Source organism: Scomber japonicus, chromosome 11 (genome assembly GCF_027409825.1).
Source record: "Scomber japonicus isolate fScoJap1 chromosome 11, fScoJap1.pri, whole genome shotgun sequence".
Classification (NCBI taxonomy): Eukaryota; Metazoa; Chordata; class Actinopteri; order Scombriformes; family Scombridae; genus Scomber; species Scomber japonicus.
In genome coordinates, this window is record NC_070588.1 from 23,573,090 (window position 1) to 23,595,317 (window position 22,228).

The window sequence follows — 22,228 nt, forward strand, 5'->3', positions numbered from 1 at the left end:
GGTGGTTTACTGGCTTTATATTGAAAAGTGTTCCTAGTATTTTGCCCCCCCTCATGTACTGTATGTTAATGGAGTGGACAAAATATTAGGAACATCATTCTATATCATCAACTCCAGTATACCACCACCACCTACTATGACCTCAATAATAAACATAAGGTGGAATTACACCTGCACAATAAAGTACCCAATAAAGTGGCAGAATGCATATATATAGTTCAATTACTAATACTTATTAATTCATATGTAGGTATAATTTTAATATTGTTAATAGTCAAGGTGGAGATAATTTATATATTTTTGGGTAGTTTAATCCATAGAATTGAATGATATTTTATAAACTGGTATCATTATTATTATTATTATTGTTATAACTATTAACCATAGCTGATATATAGGTGATATATATTCCTTTGTGATTGAAATACTTCAATAAAGTACAAATTCCTTAAAATTGTACTTAGATTATTGAGTAAATGAGAAGATAAGTAACTTGAACTTAATTCCAGGTTGTATGAAAAGTTCCTGATGTTTCCAAATCTGTTTTATCTAATCTATGTATATACTGAATTCAAAAGCAATGACAGATTAAATGATGCTTCTTCCTCCTGTGAGGGGATTAACTCATGTCCCTCTCTTCTGCATCTCTCACCATCCATTGGTGGCCTCTCCAGCATGTCTACTGGGCTTCCTTGAATGAGGAACACTTCAACACGAGGAAACATGGCAGACAGACCCACCATGTCCAGGTAGTCCTAAGGAAACACACAGACCAGCTGATTTCTGTACAGTTTCAGCACCGACAGTCACATACTTCTTATTTCAGATATGTGGAGTGAATGATTTAGTTATTACAATAGATGTGATACCTCCAGCTGTGGCATAGGCTTTGGTAGATGTTCAAGGCACTGCAGCATCTGGTCAAGAATCTCTGATCCTTTAAGATTACAGTAAGGGGAAAAAAGTAAAGTATAGAGGCGCTACCCAAGTCAAATTAAACTCTTTAATAAGTTGTCACACTGACCTTGAGTCTGGAAAGTGTCTGATTCCTCTGGGCTGCAGCCTTGCCCCAACTGCTCCTGGAACTATAACATAAAAAAATCACAGCAAAAAAAGAGCGTCATATAATGAAGTGGGACAGACTGCATAACATATCTGAAACCAGTCCCAATGTATTGGTAGGTTGTAACATATGTTTAAGTTGGATATGATTTCCTCAAGTCTGCTGCTTTTGAAGGCTCTTGTAAATATTAGACTTATGAGACAGGAGCTTGTTTCATGGAAGTAATTTACAAGTGTTGCTCGTAAATGGTGTCAAAGGCCTATTTCACAAATGATTTTCACTTGCAAATTGCAGATACATTTTCTGAGGCCTGCTGTCCTCTCACATCTTCACACACAGGCAACGAGTATGATATTCTACGTGTAGTTAGATGTGTCAAAATCAAGAGGAAAGGAAATATTCTCTTGCTGCAAATTGCATCTTGTAATGTTGCAACTTTGGTGAAAGTAGAAACAGGAAAGTGTGAAAAAAAAATAAATGTGTGAGCGCTCTTCCTTCATACAAAGACGCACCTGCATTTGTTGGCTGTTATTGGCTTCATTTTTTGATTGCTGTGTTTCCAGTCAAGCAATGTGATGTAAATTATGGTGTAGCAAATTTTAAAAAGCTTTACTTTGCCTAAATTTAAAGAAATTTAGATGAAAATAAAATAAAGATGATGAAAAATGCATATGCAACTCCTCACAAGTTGTACATCAACTCATTGCCAAGTACATTTCTTGTCATCTTCCCTCAGCATGATGCATGGCCGACATTAGCTGAGCACATCCAGAGCTAATTGACTCTCATTCAGTTAGTGTGTATTATGCATTACTCGATGATACATCATACTTTCAAGATGTTGTTTGCTTTGGTTCAACTGATGGAGCCACAAATGTGACTTTTACTTCAATTTCATTTGACAGCTGGATGGGAGATGGATGAAACAAACTGATGGGAAAGTATCAAGCAGGTTGACCTACCTGCTGCATCTGTGCTCTGATGAGGAGGTCCAGCTGCCCACAAAGACACAGCATCTCCAGGCCCACCTGCTCCGGACTCAGCTGGACCGGCATCAGAGGTCTCTTCACCTGTAGCTCCACTGACCACAGCAAGCAACATCAGTAGGCCTGTCTGTCTCACATCATTTTCTCTTTACTTCTTTATCTAACACAAACACATGCCGGCACTGTATTTAGCCTATGTGATGTATGTGCGTATGACATCCATCCCACAGATCTAAAGGGAGGGATGGAGATTATAAGGACTGAAAGGGAAGGGGAGTGGTCAGTGTGTTGAAATGAGACGGAGCCCGTTACCTGCAGGGCGCACTCCTCCCGAGAGATCCATTAAAACATCTGGCAGGTTTCCACAAAAACGCTCCAACATTTTTTACCAAAGCAAAACGAGTCGTTGTTGTTGAGACTTACCTTTAAAAGCTTCATGGTAGACGCACGGCTGACAGAGCGGCTCTGATGCGCTTACTGCCATATCTGACTTCCACCGGCTGCGATTCACACTCTATAGTCTCCTAAATTTGCCCCGCTGACAAAATCCATAAGGAGCACATGAAAGCAAAGGCAGCGGCCCGGTGGAGGCAGGAGAACAATTAGATAAGGCTCAGTTTGTTTGTTTTATTGCATCTGATCGGAACTATCCAACACTGATGAGAGGGGAGCGTTCGAGTATCAAGCGTTCAGCAGGGTTAAAATAAACGCTGATACTGTCTCTGTTTATCCGCAGATCGTCGTTTTCTTGCAGGCGACGTTGATCAAAACCTGGCCGTAAGGTCATGAGTGCATGATTGTGTCTCCGGAGGATCCATGCAACTATTGAAAGCTTGGTGAAATAATGCGATGCCCACGCCCTTTGCAACAACAGCCGTGCATTCGCAGTCTGGCATTTGCGGTGTTGAATGCCCCCCCATCCACCCCCAAACTGACTGAGGATCAGCCTTTTACTATGATGTCATGTTTTAAGGATCACAGCATCACTGCTGGAGATGCAGAAAGTACAACAGCAGGTATTCTCTCTCTCTCTAGTCGAGTATTTACATGTTTTATCACTTTCATACTTACAGGCTCCTTCACCACATTTCAGAGGGAGATATTCTACTTTTTACTCCAATAAATTTATGATTTGTTATACTAATTACTTTTCAGAAAATTATGCATTGTTAGATTACCAAGATATATCAAGAAAATAAAATTGAAGTGTTTTGTATCAATAATAATAATGATGATGATGTAATAATATAACTAGAAAAAGGCTTTTATCTGTAGAAAATGTATGCATGTTGCTGCTAAATTTGCAGATGTGAAAGAGATATGAAAGCAGTTGGATTACAATACTTAATGGATCGGGGTCCTGTATGAAAATATAACACTGGAATGGGCCATTCAGTATAATAAGTACTTTTACTTATGATACTCTAAGTAGATCTGGTTGCTATACCTCTGTACTTTTGCTTAAATACAATTTTGAAACTTGTACTTGAGTATTTTTTTTACAGTGTGGTGTTGCTACTTCAACTTATATACAAGAAGGTAAATGATCTGATTATGTTAGGACTGCCAGTGGAGAATCCTCAAGGCACAAACCAACTCTGGGCTTGGTTTATTAAATAGCAAAGTCAGACAGAATCCTCCAATCAGGACTCAAAGTGGGTCTTAATAAAATACAACTGGCTTATAAAGTTTGTCACAGTTTTACAGTATCCAAAGTGAAAGTTGGAAATAAAATGCAAAGTTCTTGACAAAATAAAGGCATGAAGACATTTAAATAGTGTGCTAAAGTAATATATCTCCTGATACTATGATAATATCAGTATGGCGTTATAAAAAAAAAAAACAACAACAAAAGAAACAAAACTAATGATAATTTTCTAGCAAAATTCTAACTCACCTGATTCTTTTCAACACTCAAATATACAACAATGTACATATTTTCGTAAACAACCTTAATTTCAATAGATAATCCTTTTCAAGTGCACCTGGAGGAAAAAAATAACATTTATATCCTTTTGCATCAAATGACTCCCTTGTCCAAAATATACCGTATCGGCAAATCTTGTTTGTAAGCCTGTATCAAGAATAAACACTGCGGTCCACATCTGTACATATTTTACTCCTTTTCATAACGGCAACTATACATCGAAGGTCAAAACGTCCAGCGGCATCTTTGACATCTTGGGACCACAGCTGTTATTCTCAGTTTTCTTTGATGTTCAGTGATGGACCCATGCTCTGACTCACAGGGACTCCAGCTGAGTTCCAGTTCTGGCTCTGAATTTGTCAGTTTTTATTGACGAGTACCGGGGGGTAGAGTGAGGTTGGCCATCAGTTCGTGAACAGAAGCGAATATCGTACACTCACCTGAGAGAGAGAAAAAAAAATACAGAGGATTAGCAAAGGTGTTTTGTGTCAAGTGTAGATGACAAAACTGAATATTTAGTTGATATCAGTTTCTGTTTGGGGAAATTTGATATCTGCTTTTCAGTACAGTAAATTATTCAGAGTTCATCAGCTGAGAGTCTCACCCTGTCTGGCGGGGTGTAGCTCATTGAACCTCTTAAGGATATTAGAGACCAGCAGCGCTGCCGCCCCAGATGAGCTGTGCTGTCGGGGTATGTCAGCCTGCTGAGTGACGCTGGTGGCCATGTCATACACGATGGGCACAATAATGCTTACTGGCTCCTGTGGCACCGGCGTACGCTGGGTCAGTTGCAACTGTGGGGGCAAAGCAGTCCAAACGACGCAGGGTCAGGCATGTCAACGCATCTCAAACAATGATACACAGGTGTGTGACTTGTGTTTCTGGTTGTGGAGAGCTGATGGTGAGGCACTGCAGAGACTTACAAAGAAGAGCATCTTGGACTTGAGCACCACAGCGATGGTTCCAGGAGGAGCGATGGGAGGAGCGCTGGGCGGGATGGTGAGACAGAACTGGACGTTCCACTTGAGCTGAGCAGCTTGATCAGGGAACTACAGGAAGAGAAATAAGGATGTGAGAGATGACTTTTTTTTTCTCCAACATTGATAGATTCTTGAATTTTATAACACTTTAAGGGCCCCAATATACTTGCTGCAAACAATGCGAACGTGACTGCATCATTGCTGCCATGCGTAATCTGTGTTTGTCTGATGCACCGGTCACACATCTCAACGCGAGGTAACGTGACGCGTGCGTGAGATGAAATATTGACATGACCGCGAGAGGCACTCATGCAAATGAACACGGAGACCGTGAGGTACCAGACCAGACGGAATCGCTGTCGGAGCAATGACGGAAACTTTTGAAGAGACGCTGACAGACCTGGTGCAAAACTACCCGCATCTCTATGATGTTTCCATGCCATAACATAGTGACAGGCATGCCTGTCAAAATAGTTGGCGACAGATTGGCGGGGTTTTAGGGATAGATGGGGACACATACCTTTTCACGACTTCCGGTTTAATTTTTGTTGTCTGCTCCAAGTGGAGTAGTAGTATTGTGCGCTTTGGCTGCGTAGTGCTGAATTAAGTATATACACAGACACGGTGGATTGTGTACGCATATGTTCAACCATGCAGCAAGTATATTCGTACCTTATGGATGTTGAGATTCTGCTTAGCAACTGTGTATTACAAAAGACTTAAGAGATCCCAAATAAACTCATACTCATACATGATTAAATACATGAATAACAATTGTTTTTATAAACCAAAAAAACCCACCAGTTCAAGCTTCATGATGCGTACGCAGTCCCTAAGGATGTTAGTGGGCGCCCCCAGCAGCTTTGTGAAGGCATTCAAAGTGTTATATTTGAAGGGAGGGCCAGCAACCTAGAAAAGAGTACAAAAAAGATGGATTCATTGCATAATCACATAACCACAAGTGTGGGTACGTTTGAGTGAGTGGCCTTAAAGGGCATGATCCATGATACAAATATAAAAAAGTGGAGGTTTTACTATTTAAAAAAAAAAAATCAAAATCAAAATGTAAGACTGGAACCAGCTAATTATCAAATGAGTAGCTATCTTATTAGAATTCCTGTCTAACACCACATCTTTAATTATGATCAGCTGACAAAATGTTTAAGAATAATTCATGAATTGGGCTTTAGGTGCATGCTGCCTGTACTTACCCGTGTCTCAAAGAACCTCTCCAGTACCTGAAGCTCCTCTGGTGACCAGGGACCTGTATTTTCTGGAGTGACTTTGAGCTGCAGCGTCTGGTAGTTCTTTGGGTTGAGGGCTACACGACACTTGAGCACCTCCGTCTTAAACATGATCACCCCGGGCTCGTTAGAGTTCACGATGGATAACTGGAGGAGAGGCGACAGAGTAGGGGTGAGTGACAGGAAGTGTAGAACAGATCATATCATTTGAAAAACAAAACATAAAAATATTATTTCTCAAAAGAGGACGATTTGTGCAACACTCACATTGGCCTCCTGCTGAATGATCCTCTGCAGGTGGCGCCTCATGATAACTGAACCCAGGAAGCGTTCCAGTGGCGAGCAGAGGTAGCTTCCTGCCAGGCCTGGCACCAGGCAGGGAGTGGGTGAGGGGAGCAGAAGCACATGCAAGGCATTGTGGGTGAGGATAGTAGGAATGGAGGCAGCCCAGGGGCGCTGAGGTAGCTTGCGGGGCGGAGGCATACTGGTAGGCATGATTTGTGAACCTGAATAAAAGAAAGAGATGGATGTACAAAAAAGGTCAACAAAGATTCAGAGAATAGTTAACATTTGAAATAATCTGAATGAACATGGAAAGAGCAGTACTTACTTGTTCCAGCACGTGGAGAATGAGGGTCAGGGATAGGTGAATGCAGCGAAGGGTTACCAGGGGACATGCCGTGGATCCTTGCCCCAGGAGAAGGCCCTGAGACCTGGGGTGAGCCTGGCCACTGGCCCCTATTGCTGGGAGATACCATGGCATATGGAGAGCTGGGGTCCAGAGCACCTAGGGTAAAAAGACAGGCGTCAGATTCACATAAAAGCTCAACATTTAACAGATAACAGATTCAGATATGTGTGCCCACTTTTTACAGGTCATTTGTTATATGCTTGCTCGTTTGGTCAGTGAAGATTTTCAGATTTTCAGCCCCTTGCAGCCCTTGCCCAGCAGACCAGAATTACCACCAGGCCAGCATTCATGGCCACCGTGCTGCTTACCGTGGGGACTGGCAAAGCTGGTCTGGCCCATGGCTATGCCCAGAGAAGACGGAGATGGGGTGGGCCCAAAAGGAGAGGGTGCCCTCAGAGCTCCGCTAGGGGAGCCAGAGGCATGGATGTTCCCTGCACACACACACATACACACACCATATCACGTCAGCCACTGAGGTTCTCCTGGCGCACGCGCACACCCACTCACTCATGAACACGCATGCTAAAGCTGGGCAGGAGGGCTGTAAGTCTCCGGCTGGTGGGCTGAGATGGAGCAGAATGGGAGGAGCCAAACTAAATGCATGCTTTGTTCCCTCTTGGCTGTGAAGTGTGTGTGCATGGTGCGTGAGAAACACAACTGATCTCATGGTTTCACAGAATTAAACATGGGCGCACTTCATTGCTCTTCCTTGTTCTCTCTCTGACATGCGTACACTTTGCTCTTGCAACAAATAAACAGGTTAGCAGAGATGATGACGACAATGATGTGATACATTCAAAATCATTGATCTGTTGGTCACAATGCTGTATGGCAGGCTGACAAGCTCAAGATGACACAAACGGTACAGGTGGTATTCACTCACACGTACTCTGACAAACACCAAAGCACTGTGCTTCCTATTACCTGGTGACTGAGTGGGCATCATGGATGGTGACGGAGTTACGTTGGTGTGATAATTTGGTGGCGGTGAAGTGAGGGGAGGGTATACGCCTCCTGCGCCTCCCCGCATTGTCTGTGGCTGCTGTGGAGCTTGCAACTGGTTCATCAGAGTGTCCACCACATCGACGCCCACCGGAGATGGTGGGTTATCGTCTTCATTGACAGAACGTCTGCGAGCATCCTGGTTGCTGTCCACGAACATGTTCAGGAATGTCTAAAACAGGGAAAGAGAGGAACAGTATTTGATGAAATCTGGAATAAATCTTAATTTTATCATGCTATTCTTGTCCAGCTGGGTTTTTCTTTTTCTTTTTTTTACTTTGCCTCTATGCCTGGTTTACCTTGAGTCCTGGAGCCGGATAGAAGCCCTCTACAATCTTAGTATTGTCAAAGAGACTATATGCTCCGTCTCTGATGGCGACCACGCCACGGCTGCGGCAGTAAATATCGATGCAGTACATGTTTCGGAACGCTAGGCGGATGTGTGTGGGTGACTGGGGTAGGATGGAGAAGCACTGGTAGGCAGTGTTGGTACGCTGGGTCAGGCCCAGCATGGGCACTGTTGGTAGCTTGTTAATAGCATTCAGAGGGGCCTGTGTGTCGGAAAGCACCTAGATAAACAAAGAAGAAATGTTACACGGGAAAGTACACAGGAAGAGGATGAAAAACAGAGAAAATAGCACATCTTTATGATTATATGAGGAGCTGCATGAAAACCAGAACCAGAAATTTTAAGAAAAAAGAAATTGGAAATATCTTTTCTTTAGATTGCAAATACCAAGTGCAAACATGCACGTTGTGGCTGTATTTTCATAACCGTGTTCCTGCATACCTGCAGCAGCTGCATCACATTTGGGTTCTTGTTGAACATCTCCTGTAGCTGATGGAGGATGATGTTGTGGCAATTGGAGCAGCCAGAGTTTGGCCCCACGGTGCCCAGAGCGAGGTGAAACCGCTGGCTGTTGGAATTCCACTGGATGGTGACAGAGCTGCCTTTGGTGGTACCGTAGCACAGAACCATCTTACGGTAGTTATACAACCGCACCTCTGAGAACAGGCTCAGGTAAGACGGCATCTCTGGAGGGAAGCAGTCACAATGTGCAGCTGTATTAGATGGGTATGTCTTTTTTGTCTAGCATCAATTTAACAGAGTGATGCATTCATGTTCATGCAAACTGTGCAGAGATAAACATGAAGACATCTGATTGCTTGCTGAAGTGAAACTGATTGTACTGGATTTTTAAGTGTTGTATAAATACATGGTTCATTTAAGTTGAAGCAAAGCTCTCAGCACAAAGACAACCCCTTTCATTTTAATTAAAAAAAACAAACAAATCATCATCACTTTTCAAATGTATGTAATTATTTGCCTGCATCTTTCATTGTAACTCCATACATCTGCAACAAAACGGCCAGTAATACACTGACCAATTTAAGATAAACTGTCCTTCATATTCATTCATGCGTTCTCTGATTTAAGTGGAATCTTTGCTATACAGATGACTGTGCATGTACCTGGCAGTGCACGAGAGAAGTTGAGGACACACTGATACAGCTGACTGATGGCATTCCAGTCATTAAGGAACATCTCTACAACTTTCCGCCCACCCACCGGCTCCGACAGTGGGTTTTCATAGGTCAGATAGACGTGCCGCGTTGAAGCTGAGAGGAGAGACAGATTGCAGTTAATTCAGAGGCTGGACTGTGTAGCAGACATTGACAATTTCTCTTATTTATATGAAAACCGGAAAACATTCTTCGACAAACCACTCATCTATGAAAAATGACACCATTTGCTGAAATTGCTACAAGAGAGGTTATTATGTCATAGACTATATCAGAATCTGGATGTGTTGGTTATATTAATTTGTCTATAGACTCTTCTCGCTTAACAGTTTTTAAAATGTCATTTTTTTATGATTAAAAATCATTTTAATCTCTGTAGGTTAAAGAAAGAAATGTTAACTTTTAGTGATGAAATGGGAACATGTGGTGTGTACCTTGCTCCTTGCTGTGTGTGCTGTTGAGCGGGCAGTTGGCCAGCACCAGTTCAGCCACCCATGTTCGGTTGTTCCTGCCCTGTAGACGGATGGTGCAGTCAAGAAGGGAACGATCTAAGGCTCTCCTGGTCTCCTCTCCTACACCTTTACAGGGAGGAATCCTGCAGGACAAACAAAAAGATATGTACACTTTAAAGTCCCACTGTCCCAGTGTTTCAGGTTTTTGGTTGGTTGTCATTTTATGTGAGCATAAATACATGCAGATGTGCTTGTGAGTGCATTACTTTAGTAGCCGTATGGCGTGACTGTTGCGATCTCCTTCCACTTGGACGCCCTGGTTTGGAATCTCCATGTTGGACAGCTACTCATAGACAGACACAGAGACATGCAACATTAGCCGATGCTAAGCTTGATGTGCCTTAAAAAAAATAAATAAATAAAAAAAGACGTGTAGGAGCGGCACAAATTAACCAAATTGTCAAAGTGCAATGACTTGCCTCTGTTCTGAGGCCAATGAAAGGCATGTTGGTATCGCACATCGCCACTAGGTGAGCCAGCTCCTTGTTGAAGGCACACATTTCCCCAGACCGCTTAGGCTTCTTTGGCTCTGGGTCCCCCTGTTCTCCGGACACCTACAGATCAACAGGTACAAAATGTACATTCAATAAAAGCTCAATATGTATCTTTTATCTAGCTGGGCACATTTGTTTTGCATTTAAAACATGAAGTTAAAAGTGTATTTAAACTATTAGGCATGATATTACAACTATGCAAAGTTCGCCTAGTTTTAAGCTCAAGCATAGCACCACACTTAAAACAAGCAAACAAAAAAAACATGATAATTTGTGTATGATAAAATACGGTATGTACTCTAGCACTGACTGCCTTTCTCTTCGTCCCTGGTCGGGCCCCTTTGCCTGCTGTAGTGTCCTGGACAAGATGTTCTAGGTTGGGCTTGAAATGCTGCAGGAGCTGGGCGCACATGGGTCCGTCCTCTCCTTCCAGCTGAGATACAGACAGGAAGGAGTACTTGTACTGCAATGCCGTAGGATTGCTTGGTACTTCAAGCATTTCCACCACCTACAAAGAATAAATAAGATGCATTACAGTGTTTAAAAAAAAATTCAATTACAGACATGGAGAGTGAAATGGAGGACGTAAAAATGGAAGCAGTATTTTCTTTAAGTAATTTTGGTTTAGCTTTTTTTATTGGTAGGACACTCACTATGTAATACTGTGGAAGACGTGTGAGCTTGATGAAGAGTTTGTGTTTGGACAAGTTGCCAACTGGGTGAGAAGCTGAGTTGGAGAGATGAAGGACATCAGTGCACACGGTGGGAAGGTGTTTCACTGACTGTCGACAGCGCTGTTCCCCCAACCAGAACCTGGCCATAGAGAGAAAAAGAGTCAGTCTCTAAATGAAATTGAAGTTGGAAATAGTCCCGGGTTTGTATCCTCTTATTCCATGCATTCACACGGTTGAATAGTGCAAGACTCTCACAGCCTGGAAACTAATCTCAACACCTCATAATATCTTGCCTCTAGCTTAGCCAAGAGTTGGAAATGACAGCTACTGCTACTGACTGCTTCTGTCAATCCTGACAAGGCGTCAGACTGTCTCCTACTGTTGGCATTTTGCTCCTCATCACTTCTATCTACTGAACTGCCACCGCTCTCTTTCGCCTGTGCTAACACTGACTTTATAATGTTAGCTGCAATAATATATTTCATGTTTATCGAGGAGGTTGACTTACTTCAGTTGTTGAAGCCAAGATATAATGCGCTTCATATCATCGTTGATGGTCTTTTCAATGTCATCCAGCATGGACTGATCTAGAGTAAGAGATTAGTTTTAGGTTCACTGAGCATATAAAGCATTAAAAGTAAAACCACAGAGCAACAAAGTCTGGAATTAGATTATTCTTGACAAATTGTTGATTCCCTTTAATCTTACATAAGCACTGAAACCTTAACTAGGATCACAACACAGACTAATGTGAAAAAAAGTTTAACCTCTACCACCACCAGTTGACTATATCTGTATATTGCTATTTGTTTTATGTTTGCTCCTACTTACCTAATCCATACAGCATAGGCTGGAACATGCCAGAGTGCAGGTCCACAAAAATATGTAGACACTCTGAACGACCACACGGCTCAAGTATTGGAATAACAAGTGTGGGTAAAGCAGTCTCGATGAATGCTGAAATAAACAGAAACACACTCGAGTACCTCTTTGCAACAGTACAGATGACATGATACCATGATTACAGGACATTAATGCACTAAAGGAGAGTGAACTTTTAAACCTTTGCAACTGTTTCACTGTTTGGCACAAAGTTGTAGCTGCAATGGGAAACAACACTAGTTTCTGCAAGTTTGTTCAACATATACCTAAGAATGTGTGAAACGTTTAATAGAGAGAAGTAAGAATAAATACATACAGTTGTCACTGGGATTGCTGGTCTTCAGAATAGCCTTCAGTTCCTGTAGCTTCTGATGTGAGCGGGCATGAACACTGTCGATCAAAAGCTTCTCCACTGACAGATGGTCGATCTAAAGAATAAGCAAGAGAAAACATTATTTTATTTTTTTTACATTATTAATTTGTAAGATATTTGTACAGCGAGTCATACTGCCCCAAACTTCATATAGCACTGAAAACATATGTCCAACTTACCTTCATGGCCCTCTCCATTAATTTGGAGTCACATGCAGGGAGAGGAGGTTCATGAGATATTTGCAGTGGCTTCGATCCATCTGACTCATCAATCTTGATCGTGACTTTATGTACTGATGCTGTACCCGTTTTCCTACCCAACACCAGTTGGCTGAAGACAAAAAAAAAGAAACAGATTAAAAAATGGTACGAATGCATTCTGGTATTTCTTCCCCAATAAAAAAGAACACTATTTGTGTTTACAAGGTTAGTGAATGAATGCATATATACACATGACCAATGTGATTTAAAATCTTACTTCCAGACAGTGAGCGTGAGGTATTTTGCGGGCACATATCTCTCCTCCTGCACCAGATCTCCCCATCGCTCTCTGATCAGCATCAAAGTCTGAGAGTGTAGGACCTCTAACTGCAGTGACAGACAGAAGGAGTCTGGAAACAATGCAGTTAAAGAAGATACAGCGTGGGAAATACTCAGTCCAGGTGAACAGAGATAAAGTATCATACACATCTTTCCATTAGCATTCAAAACACACTCACACACATATCCTCCAACACTTTGTTGGTAAAAGGGGCATTTGTGCCCAACACAGACTGCTCTTTGACATGGTAAGCTGCACTGCTAGTGATGGTGGGGGAAAGGCAGAGCAGAGATGTACTGATTAGCATTGTGATTAGCACAGTCACGCTCAGTTCGCATGCTTGATTAGGATCTTTGATGTTAGTATGATTGCTAACAAGTTGTTGTTTTTCCTGTGCCCAAAGACTACATTTTAGCACAGCCTGATGAGTGGCATAATGAAAAAATGGCAAAATTTGCCTTTATATTACATGAAAAATATTTTTTTCATTAAGTGTCCTGCCATCTCATGTCGCATCCCTCATGGTTTAGTTTCTAAGTACAGTGCCAACAGGTGTTAAAATACACATCCCCATGAGAAAAAAATAAACCTCACATGACCCAGCTGAGTGACAGATATCAGTGAAACCACTGCTGTCCTTTCCTCATCTCATACAAAAGGTGGCTGTGTTGTTTGAGAATGAATGAAGGAAGAGGAAAGATGCATTTCTGCAGCTGTGTTTCTCATTGGAATGCTGCTCTTGTCTGCTTGACCAGTCAATACTCTATATGCTCCAACACACAGTCTTGTCCTGCTGCAGTAGTTCACAGCAGACTGGGGCATGAGCCAAGTGGATGCAGGCAGGATGGACACAAAATGCCTGTGAATGTGCATTGACAGACAAACACAGACAAAGAAAGGATACGCAAGCAGTTGTACATGTCCTGTAGGGGTTTTTCATCCGCACACAGACGTGCCTGGACTAGTTCATGGATGAAGTTCACCTGCAAACTGTGGACCAAGGCTCGGCCATCTGTCAGTATGAAGGGAGGAAAGAATGATTGGAGCATGGATATAGACAAATAAGAGTAAAAATGAAAGTAAAATAACTCATTCAAGGGAGAGCATTAGCAATATGGTATACTGTCAGTTTTCAATGGTGCATGCCTTACCTCCAGTTTCTTTGTCTTCTACCAGAATCTCCAGCTTCAGCAGCCTCCAGGGAATATCCGGATCATCTCCCATCACCGTCAACGTGGCCTCAAATTCACCTTCCACACGAAACTTAACACGTCCATTGGCTAAACAAACAACCAAACATATGCATCAGATCTCCTTATTACCAACACAGATGAAAACTGGCAACCTTTTAAAGTATACCACAGTGGGTTTACACATGCTGCTTACCAACTGTGAGGTTGGCTAACTGAGGAGGTAAGTCTGTGGTGACAAGGCGGTGCCGTAGAATCTGATTAAGCTGGTTCAAGGTAGTCTGCTTCTCAGACTTAGTGATGGGGTCTGGAGGAATGATTTTATCCTACACACATGGACAAAAATAGGACAAATGAGATGGGTTTGATCTCTCAGCATTCTTTCATGTTAGACTGTAGACCAACAGTCATAGGAAGCAGGACACTGAGTTTAAACACTAACTTACTCGTATGCAGGTGGGCAAGCGTGGGTATGACCCTGTTGTGAGTACATCGATGGCGAAGGGGATGGCAAAGCTGGGTAAACGTGCATGTACCAGGGCATCTCTGGCCAGTGATGCAAGCCTATCTGCGGTGTCCACAAACAAGATGGTCTGCTGATCCAAGAAGCTGGAAATCATCTGTTCCCATAGACACCATTTGAGAGAGGTTCAGAGCAGGGTCATACATTGTGTTATTAAAATCCACTTCCTCAGAGTGATTGTAATCTTTATAGACACATACCGCACACTTTTCGACTTTCCCAGCATTGCTTGCCCACTTCACCAGGGCTAGGAGACGTACAAATAGCTGCCTGGTACGACTGGCAAACTGGACAATCTCAATTTTCCTGTAACAGGAACACAAATCAAAAGTTGAAACAAATTTAAAAACAATAGCTTACCAGAATATGTTAGAGAATGAAGAAGTCCATATAGAGGAAACCTACCTCTCCATGTCAGTTTTCCTGGGAAGTCTGAAAGAAGAACATTAAAACCATTGGTTACTGCCATTTTCCTCATCCTTAAAGAACAGCAACAGTCCACAATTACTACCTGACTAAAAATCTATACATTTCTGGTCTGAGTCTGCTCTGACCTCAAATGACACCTCATGTGACACTACTGATGTCCTCAGTTGGCAGCTGAGAGACAGGGGATCAACGCGGGGCGGGAGGGGGGGACTAGCTCTGGGACAGCAAAAATAATTAAGTACTCCATGATCAACCCACTGTAATGTTAGCGTCCCTCCAAAACGCTTCTCTGAAATAACTAAACATTAGCTATAACGTCAGTCACAAAATTTAAGATGTGTTTACTTGTACGCCCCCTCTCTTTACTTAGTTACTTGTGCGTACTGATTTGTTACACTCTGAAATAGAGCTTTAAAACTCATATCCTAACTTTAAGATGAGTGCCAACAATCGACTTTAATGTTTATTACAGAGGCTGGAAGATGAGCATCCTCTAGAGTTTACCAACGTTAGCCGATTAGCCCCCCGGTTAGCTTTGAGGCCTACAACGCTAAAGATGTTACTTACAGTTCCGCCAGCAGGGTAATTTCATGGTAGGTCCTCTGGAGAAGAAAGTCAATGAGCAGGCTCAGTCGTACCCCTTGTGTGGCCGGGGCCCCGGGTGGCGGTGGCTGAGGACCCGAGACCACCGGACCTCCGAGCGGGACGAGCTGCCCATCTGACCCGATCTGCACCGGAGCCATTTTACAATGACGATAGGGACTAGCGTTAGTTAGCTAGCGCGGCTATGCACACCCAGCGCTACAACGGAAGACGTATCGAGTGAGTTGTAGTGGCTAACTCCTTGTAAATATATTTTTTTTCGCAGTCTCACAACATTTCTCTCGAGAGACGAATTTCTCTGCATAGACTTGGTTTTCCTGGGTGAGCAGAAAACTCAACAAAAACGCACAAATTGGTAACTCATTACGGAGAACACTCAATGCCGCTAAGCCGCCATCTTTGCTGTCGGGTATAATTGCAGTTGAACTGACGGTGGGAAAGAAAACCCTGACAGGAGCCTTGAGGAGTGAGAGTCATAAATAAATAAATGACTCCCCGTTACAGTGTTTTACGCCCGGGCCACTGGCTCCAAGACCGGTGTAACTAACTGCGGGACTAAATAATTAGCTTAATGTCCGGTTACAGTGACAAAGAAGGCCATTAACATATTCTCTCATCTGTTACCAGGGCAACGCATGAGACAATACATGAACAAAGTAACAAACAGCCAGTAACAACATTGATAACAACAAAATTCCACTCTACAAAACAAACAATACATCACACATAGTCAAACATTATTAGAGATAACTCAGGCATCATTTGAACAACTTTCTGCTTTATCCAATCTTAAATACATGCTTTACAACAGATTTAATTAACTTGTATATTATTAGCCTATAGGCTACTATAAAATCCTGCAGCAGTGGTATGCTCTTGGTCAGGTCTCCCACGAAAAAGCACTTTAATTTCAAAACTTATTTTTGTCTGAGACATCTTGTTTAAGGGGTTAAGAAGCCTGAAGATATAGTTTCTTCAGTGATTTGATTAGGGGCCAAAGTTTATGTGTATTTCTATTTACTGCTACGTTTCTGCACCCACCGGCAGCTCTTACTATGACTCCTTTGTGAAACAAAAGTATTATAAAATGTGTTATTAGCAAAGTCAGGAGGCTCCTATACCATGGCAAACCACAATCAGTCCAGGGAAAACTTAATGCAGAAAGGGGAATAAGTGATTTAGGATTACTCGATTGTTGCTATTGGCCTGGTTTTTTGTCTCATCAGGGGACTTTATCTGGAATTGTGAGCAGATGAAAAGATGGGGAAGACATCAGTTTCACATATGTGCATATATGCAGCAAGTCAGGCCATGATTTGTTCTGTATTTTCTATTATCTCATTTTCAGACTTCCTGTGCCTCATTCTGTAAATGTGACACTTTCCTAGTAGTGTGATTGGTCACAATATTTAAAAGTAATGTAAAATGTTTCAGCAGATACATTCAGTACAACCACATCCATGCCTAAAATGAACCAATTTCAGTTCCTGCTGTTCCCATAGGCACCCACTCCCTCGGGGCATCCAGGGTCTGAACATGTAGTACATATATGAACACAAAGGCACACGGGGTGTGGCAGAAAAGACTGACAAACAATATAGCAGCATATTCATTCAACTTTATAATAATGTTTCAGGGTGTAGTTTGTGATACTTTTGTCTGTTGGATACAGTTAAACCAGCTCCAGCACATCATTAGTGGCTGTTCACAGTCTCAACTAAAACCATACATGTTGAGAAAGTTGATATTTGTTGTATGGCAATTGTATTTGATTTCCTTGCACTGTACGGGGGTTTCTAGTTTTGTTCTTTTTCCTGGCAAATTAGTGCATACAGTATGATTAGTGAATGATGGATTCTATATATTTTTATCCATTTGGCTGACTGATCCTGAGTAATGTACATCTATTAAGCAGGTTTGGTGTCCTAATTAAGGATGTGTATGTCAGGTCAAGGCCCACTGGAGTACTCAGGGATCAAAGCTGTGTGTTAGTTTATAACAGGTGGTGACAGAAACCAAAGGGTATAACTATTGTAAAGAAATACCTTGACAAACCTTATACAAATTGGGAAACCACCTCAAGGCACCAGCCCTGCAATTCCTGTGTGACATTTAATTTGTTGTGGTAACAAATTATTGTAACTGCTTGAGAATATGGGAAAGCACACTACTAAAGTACTACATAAACTGACATGATAAAGGGCTGTAAGGTGGGTCCTGCTTTATTATCCAATCTTGAGGCCCTGTGTCAAAGTGCAGTCGTTAGATATCAGCCCATTAGATTGCAGCTGATATTGTGCTTTCATGGTTACATTAATTTGTGTTTAATTAAATGACCACACAGTTAATTGGGGGCTAGGTGATATTTATTGGAGTAATTTGGCCTACACTATATGTAGAGAGGGAGAGGAACAGGAAGGATAATAGAATCTGAATCATCTTTATTGTCCAAGTGTGTTTGACTCTAAAACAGGAACAAAACAGGAAATCAGAAATATACAGAAATAATGATTACAGAAAGTGAAACCATTTTTTTTCAAACAGGGGATTCATTTACAGTAGTAACTCAGCTGTTTGGGATCTTGTTGGCCATGTAGTTCTATAGTTTGTCTCTCGACTTAATCTTGTTTCAAACATACTCTCTCTGAATACTGTTGAAATGTCAGTTCATGTTGATGTGATATTTTTCATTTTTATTATGAAAACATTATAGGCTTATTCATGTATGACCACCCCCTGCGGTAGGGGGGCGATATATCTAAATTCGCCATATCGCTCAGCTTTCTTTCGCCTGGCTTTGATCAAACTACGGAATTGGATATCCTTGGCTGGAGCCGGAGTCACTTACGAGAATTGAGAGAGGTTTTTTTTATGCCCTTTTCCATTCAGCTGATGTTGTGTTCGCTGAGAGCTGCACTCGGTTGCGGTGCAAACTAGCCCGAAGACAACGCTGATCGTTTGGAGTTCACACACTGCCGCCTGGCCTGTTGTTTTTTTTTTTACTGAGCAGCATTTGTGTATCCGACTGCGCTTCCGCCATGTTGAACTGATTCAAGTTGTGACTGAGTGCTGGGACCGAGGTGACAAGCCCCAGACATCGGACTAGATAAGAGTAAGCAGGGGGCTGTTACCGCGCCGGTGACGCAGGAAAAACACCCAGAAGCAGAGGAAGAAAAAAACCGTAGAAAATAGATCTTTCTAGTAACAGGTTTGGGTCCTGCGAAACTGTCACCGATATAGGCCACGTTTATGTAATATACGACGACTCCATCGTTGAAGGCTGGACGTAGCCCGAGAATAGAGGAGGGAAGTCATATCAAATTCCTGGTGAGTTGTTAGCCGACTAGCTCTCTAGCGGGGATTGTTAGCTCTTGCTAGTATTAGCGTCAGCTGCTGGTGGATGCAAGGTAACCGTACTGCATTGGTGTTACTTGTGTTTTCCAGTTGCTGCTAATTCTTTATCGTTTTAGCTACCGCTCGTTGAACCTGTGACAATGTCAACGCGATTGAACCGCAATTCATGGCGTTAACATTACGTGTAGTCTGATTTAGCTCACTGAAGCCAAGCTAGCGCGTAGCTACCCCGCAAATGGTCTTCGGGCACTGTCTACATATTGAGAAAAGGGACAATTCCTTTTAAACGTTTCTTGTTTACTAGCTATTGAAATGTACTTATCTTCAATCCATGGTTTGTTTTAAATTGAATTACTAATGGCATTATCAAACCACATTACTGTTAACATTTTATATCAGTGAGGCTTTCATGTTGTTATTTTCATTTTGTTTCAGTGAAGTTATAACTTGGCGTTAGATGATGCAGGTTAGAACTGCTGTACTGCTGGATTTCAGGAAATAGGCGAGTCCCCTGTCACTTGCATATTTTACGTTGTCCGAGATAGCTAACGTTAGCTGAGTTAACTTATTTTGAATGCTGAAAATTGTCAAAGAGTTACATTCAGTCACAGAATATATGTTAAATAGACGGAGAAACTGTTAATTGTCGAGTCATATCAGCCAGCCGCCTGTCAGGATAGAAACGTAAGCTAAATGCACCCTCGGATGTTTACTCGCAAGTAAGCTAACGGCTAACAGTAACGGATATATTACTGGTTAGCATGTTAGCACGGCCCAGGTTCATTGTAAATGGCGACTCGGGACCATAGTTGGTCAGCAATATCGATGTGAGATTGTAAGTGATTTTACGCGTTAATCAAACTCCATGTGTACTTAAGCCTGTCAGTTATATTGCAAAGGTTTCATGGGCACGTATAAAGTCAGGCCCGACCGAATAATGAGGCCTACGCTGGGTTTTGGACGACGAGGCCTTCGCTGCTCTGCTGTCTGGGTGGATCGTTAGTTGCCGCAGCTAGCTAACAGCAGGCGTTAACTAACTAAAAACCACCAGCTGTTAACGCTAGTTTGCAATGAATTGTTACGTAATGTCACCATCTAAATCATATGCACACAGATAGTCTACATTTTTATTACATTTACAGGTAACTCAACACAAAATGGTACATGACCGATTTCTCCGTTCACAAGATCTTTTTTTAATAACACTAACGCTGCACGGCAGGTTCAGTCCAAAAAGGCCGCAGTTGCACCTCTCGTATGCCTTTTTAATAGTGCTATTCTTTTTACAGTGTACCACTTTTTGACACTTTCATTTTGACGAAGCGTAACGCTGTTTTTGTGCGTCATTACCGTAACCCACCCTCTTCCCCCATTAGTAGATAGTTAGCTAGCAAGTGGTTTCACTGGTAGCCTCAGATAAATGATGTGACATTTCGTTCTCGGCAAACCAGAAAGCATTGGCATGATTTTGCTTAGGATATCTGTCAAGTTGAAGCAGATGTCACTGGTAACCTGCAAAATAGGAAATAATGCAGTTTCACTACCCTTAACCCAATGAGGCGGTACTTTAGATCAACCAAACATAAGTTTTAACAGTTTGTGCCTATAAATAGATTTTATGGTCACCAGAAGTGAAATCATCCAAGTCAGTTACACCCCTCTTACCTTGTTGTGAGACGCATACATACTGCCTTAGCAACCAGTTCTCATCAGTCCACGGTGATGTTTGTATTCTTAAATATTAGAGTTGTCTGATTTGTTTACACTACTTCAATTTAGTGTTTCCGCTCCAGTCATTTGCTATGGTAAACTATCAATGTATGTGGGCAGAACACTCAGTGGAGACAGGCATGTAGATCAAAATGACTCATGGACTCTGTCCTCTGGAGCTTAGTTCTACAAAGGGCCAGACTTTATCTTGTGATTGCCAACTTTATGGAGGATTTCAGCTTCTTGCACCATATAAGTGATGTCTTTGTATAATTTTGTGTTTCTGTTTTGTTTTCCAATGTTGATGACCACAGTTCTGACCTTCTGACCAACAGACATCACTCTTTGTTTACAGACCTACTTCCTTGCTCAACTTTGACCTGCCCTACTTAGCATAGTTACAGAGTCACACACATTTTCCCTCTGCGGTGAAGGATTATTATGGACATTATTGGTTTTACCTCCAAATAAACTGGTTTTGACAGTTTGTCTAAACTGCCGGCGTGGTTGAAATCGTCTGATCTCTCAGGGTGCTTACTCCATTGGTTCTCACCATGTTCTCAGATCTCAGCCTTTACTTTGGTGAGCGTAATTTTATTGATCAATTTAAAAGGCCAAATGATCAAAACGACAGATGCAGGTTGCAATGAACTGTAATTTTTTTAATCAAGCAAAGGCTTCAACAGTTCAGAGTGGTCCAAGGTGTCTTGTTATAAGGGTAGTAATAATTATCACATTTATATTTGCAGATAGTTTATAACTAAGGATGTATCAAATGATCAGACATTTATCAGAATTAGGAGCACGTGCACTAATTACCACTTTTTTTTAAAGGAGGAAAACTATGTTTTTGTCTTTCAATCCATCATGGCTGCCCTTTTGCAAAAACACACCCCTGAAGCTGTATGTTGGTGGTTCATAGCTCCAGTTGGGAGCTTTTGTTAGCTTGAAACAGAATTTCAGTGTTCAAATGAAAATTGTCTCGTTGGCCTGTTGGGTATATCAGAATTTGATGTGTGTGTCTAGGGTTGCTTGTGTTTGGCTGACTGTCCATAAAGTGTTTTTTTTTTTCAGTTATTTAATGAGGTGAGAACATGCGTTAGTCTGCAGCTGCATGGAGAAAAAGCCCTGCACCTAGCATACTTTTTTTGAGCGCTCAAACTTTTTGGTGCGGCCACACTGAGCGCTTCCAGTTGAAAATCTCTGAAAGGCGCTGATGTTGTCATACTGCTTTTCAGGTAACCAGTTAGATGGGGAGTCCTCCGGTTGGTGCTCATGGGGAAAAAACCATTTCAAACAGATAGATCGTAGCCTAACCGTAACAAATGGATAATAAAAAAACAAAGGGGGAATGCTAGTCTATCATACAACTGCGGTATGAGTGGTAATATGTTGTCAAGGTGTTGTTGTCATAGAAACAACACCCATTCACAACATTTCAGCAAAAAACGCTGGGAGCTCCCCAGTGCCCTGCTAGCGTTTTACTGACGGAAAAAAACACGATATAGTAAGGTTCGATGGACTGGT

At 42.0% G+C, this 22,228-nt stretch overlaps 2 protein-coding genes across 7 annotated transcripts in view; one reads left to right on the forward strand and one right to left on the reverse strand.

The window, feature by feature from the left end:
- Positions 1 to 3,519: 3,519 nt before the first annotated feature.
- Positions 3,520 to 16,063, reverse strand: med14 (mediator complex subunit 14). Of its 2 annotated transcripts, none has more exons than XM_053328903.1 (29): positions 15,602 to 16,063; positions 15,011 to 15,037; positions 14,806 to 14,911; positions 14,529 to 14,702; positions 14,279 to 14,408; positions 14,044 to 14,172; positions 13,797 to 13,904; positions 12,830 to 12,962; positions 12,532 to 12,682; positions 12,296 to 12,407; positions 11,929 to 12,054; positions 11,606 to 11,684; positions 11,077 to 11,236; positions 10,734 to 10,931; positions 10,349 to 10,483; positions 10,136 to 10,212; positions 9,852 to 10,012; positions 9,367 to 9,513; positions 8,684 to 8,928; positions 8,193 to 8,462; positions 7,816 to 8,065; positions 7,200 to 7,322; positions 6,811 to 6,987; positions 6,468 to 6,706; positions 6,168 to 6,347; positions 5,758 to 5,865; positions 4,900 to 5,025; positions 4,581 to 4,770; positions 3,520 to 4,416 (listed from the first exon to the last, which is right to left on the reverse strand). In XM_053328903.1, exons 1-29 carry the CDS (start codon positions 15,775 to 15,777, stop codon positions 4,343 to 4,345), a joined length of 4,311 nt encoding a protein of 1,436 aa, XP_053184878.1. In that variant the 5' UTR covers positions 15,778 to 16,063; the 3' UTR covers positions 3,520 to 4,342. The 2 variants fall into 2 exon arrangements, with proteins under 2 accessions (XP_053184878.1, XP_053184877.1); XM_053328902.1 differs by having other exon boundaries at positions 10,722 to 10,931.
- Positions 16,064 to 18,559: 2,496 nt separating this feature from the next.
- Positions 18,560 to 22,228, forward strand: part of usp9 (ubiquitin specific peptidase 9) — a 39,700-nt gene continuing 36,031 nt past the window's right edge. For all 5 annotated transcript variants that reach the window (XM_053328165.1, XM_053328166.1, XM_053328168.1 and 2 more), the window contains exon 1: positions 18,560 to 18,964. The gene's annotated coding sequence lies outside the window, so the exon portion shown is untranslated. The remainder of the gene's footprint in view (positions 18,965 to 22,228) is intronic.

Coding starts and splice junctions, on each gene's coding strand:
- med14 (XM_053328902.1), bottom strand. CDS start 15,777: ATGGCTCCGGTGCAGATCGGGTCAGATGGGCAGCTCGTCCCGCTCGGA. Junction 14,173..14,278: donor GTTAGCCAACCTCACAGTTG/GTAAGCAGCATG, acceptor TTGTTTGTTTAG/CCAATGGACGTGTTAAGTTT. Junction 10,213..10,348: donor TCATTGGCCTCAGAACAGAG/GCAAGTCATTGC, acceptor GTCTATGAGTAG/CTGTCCAACATGGAGATTCC.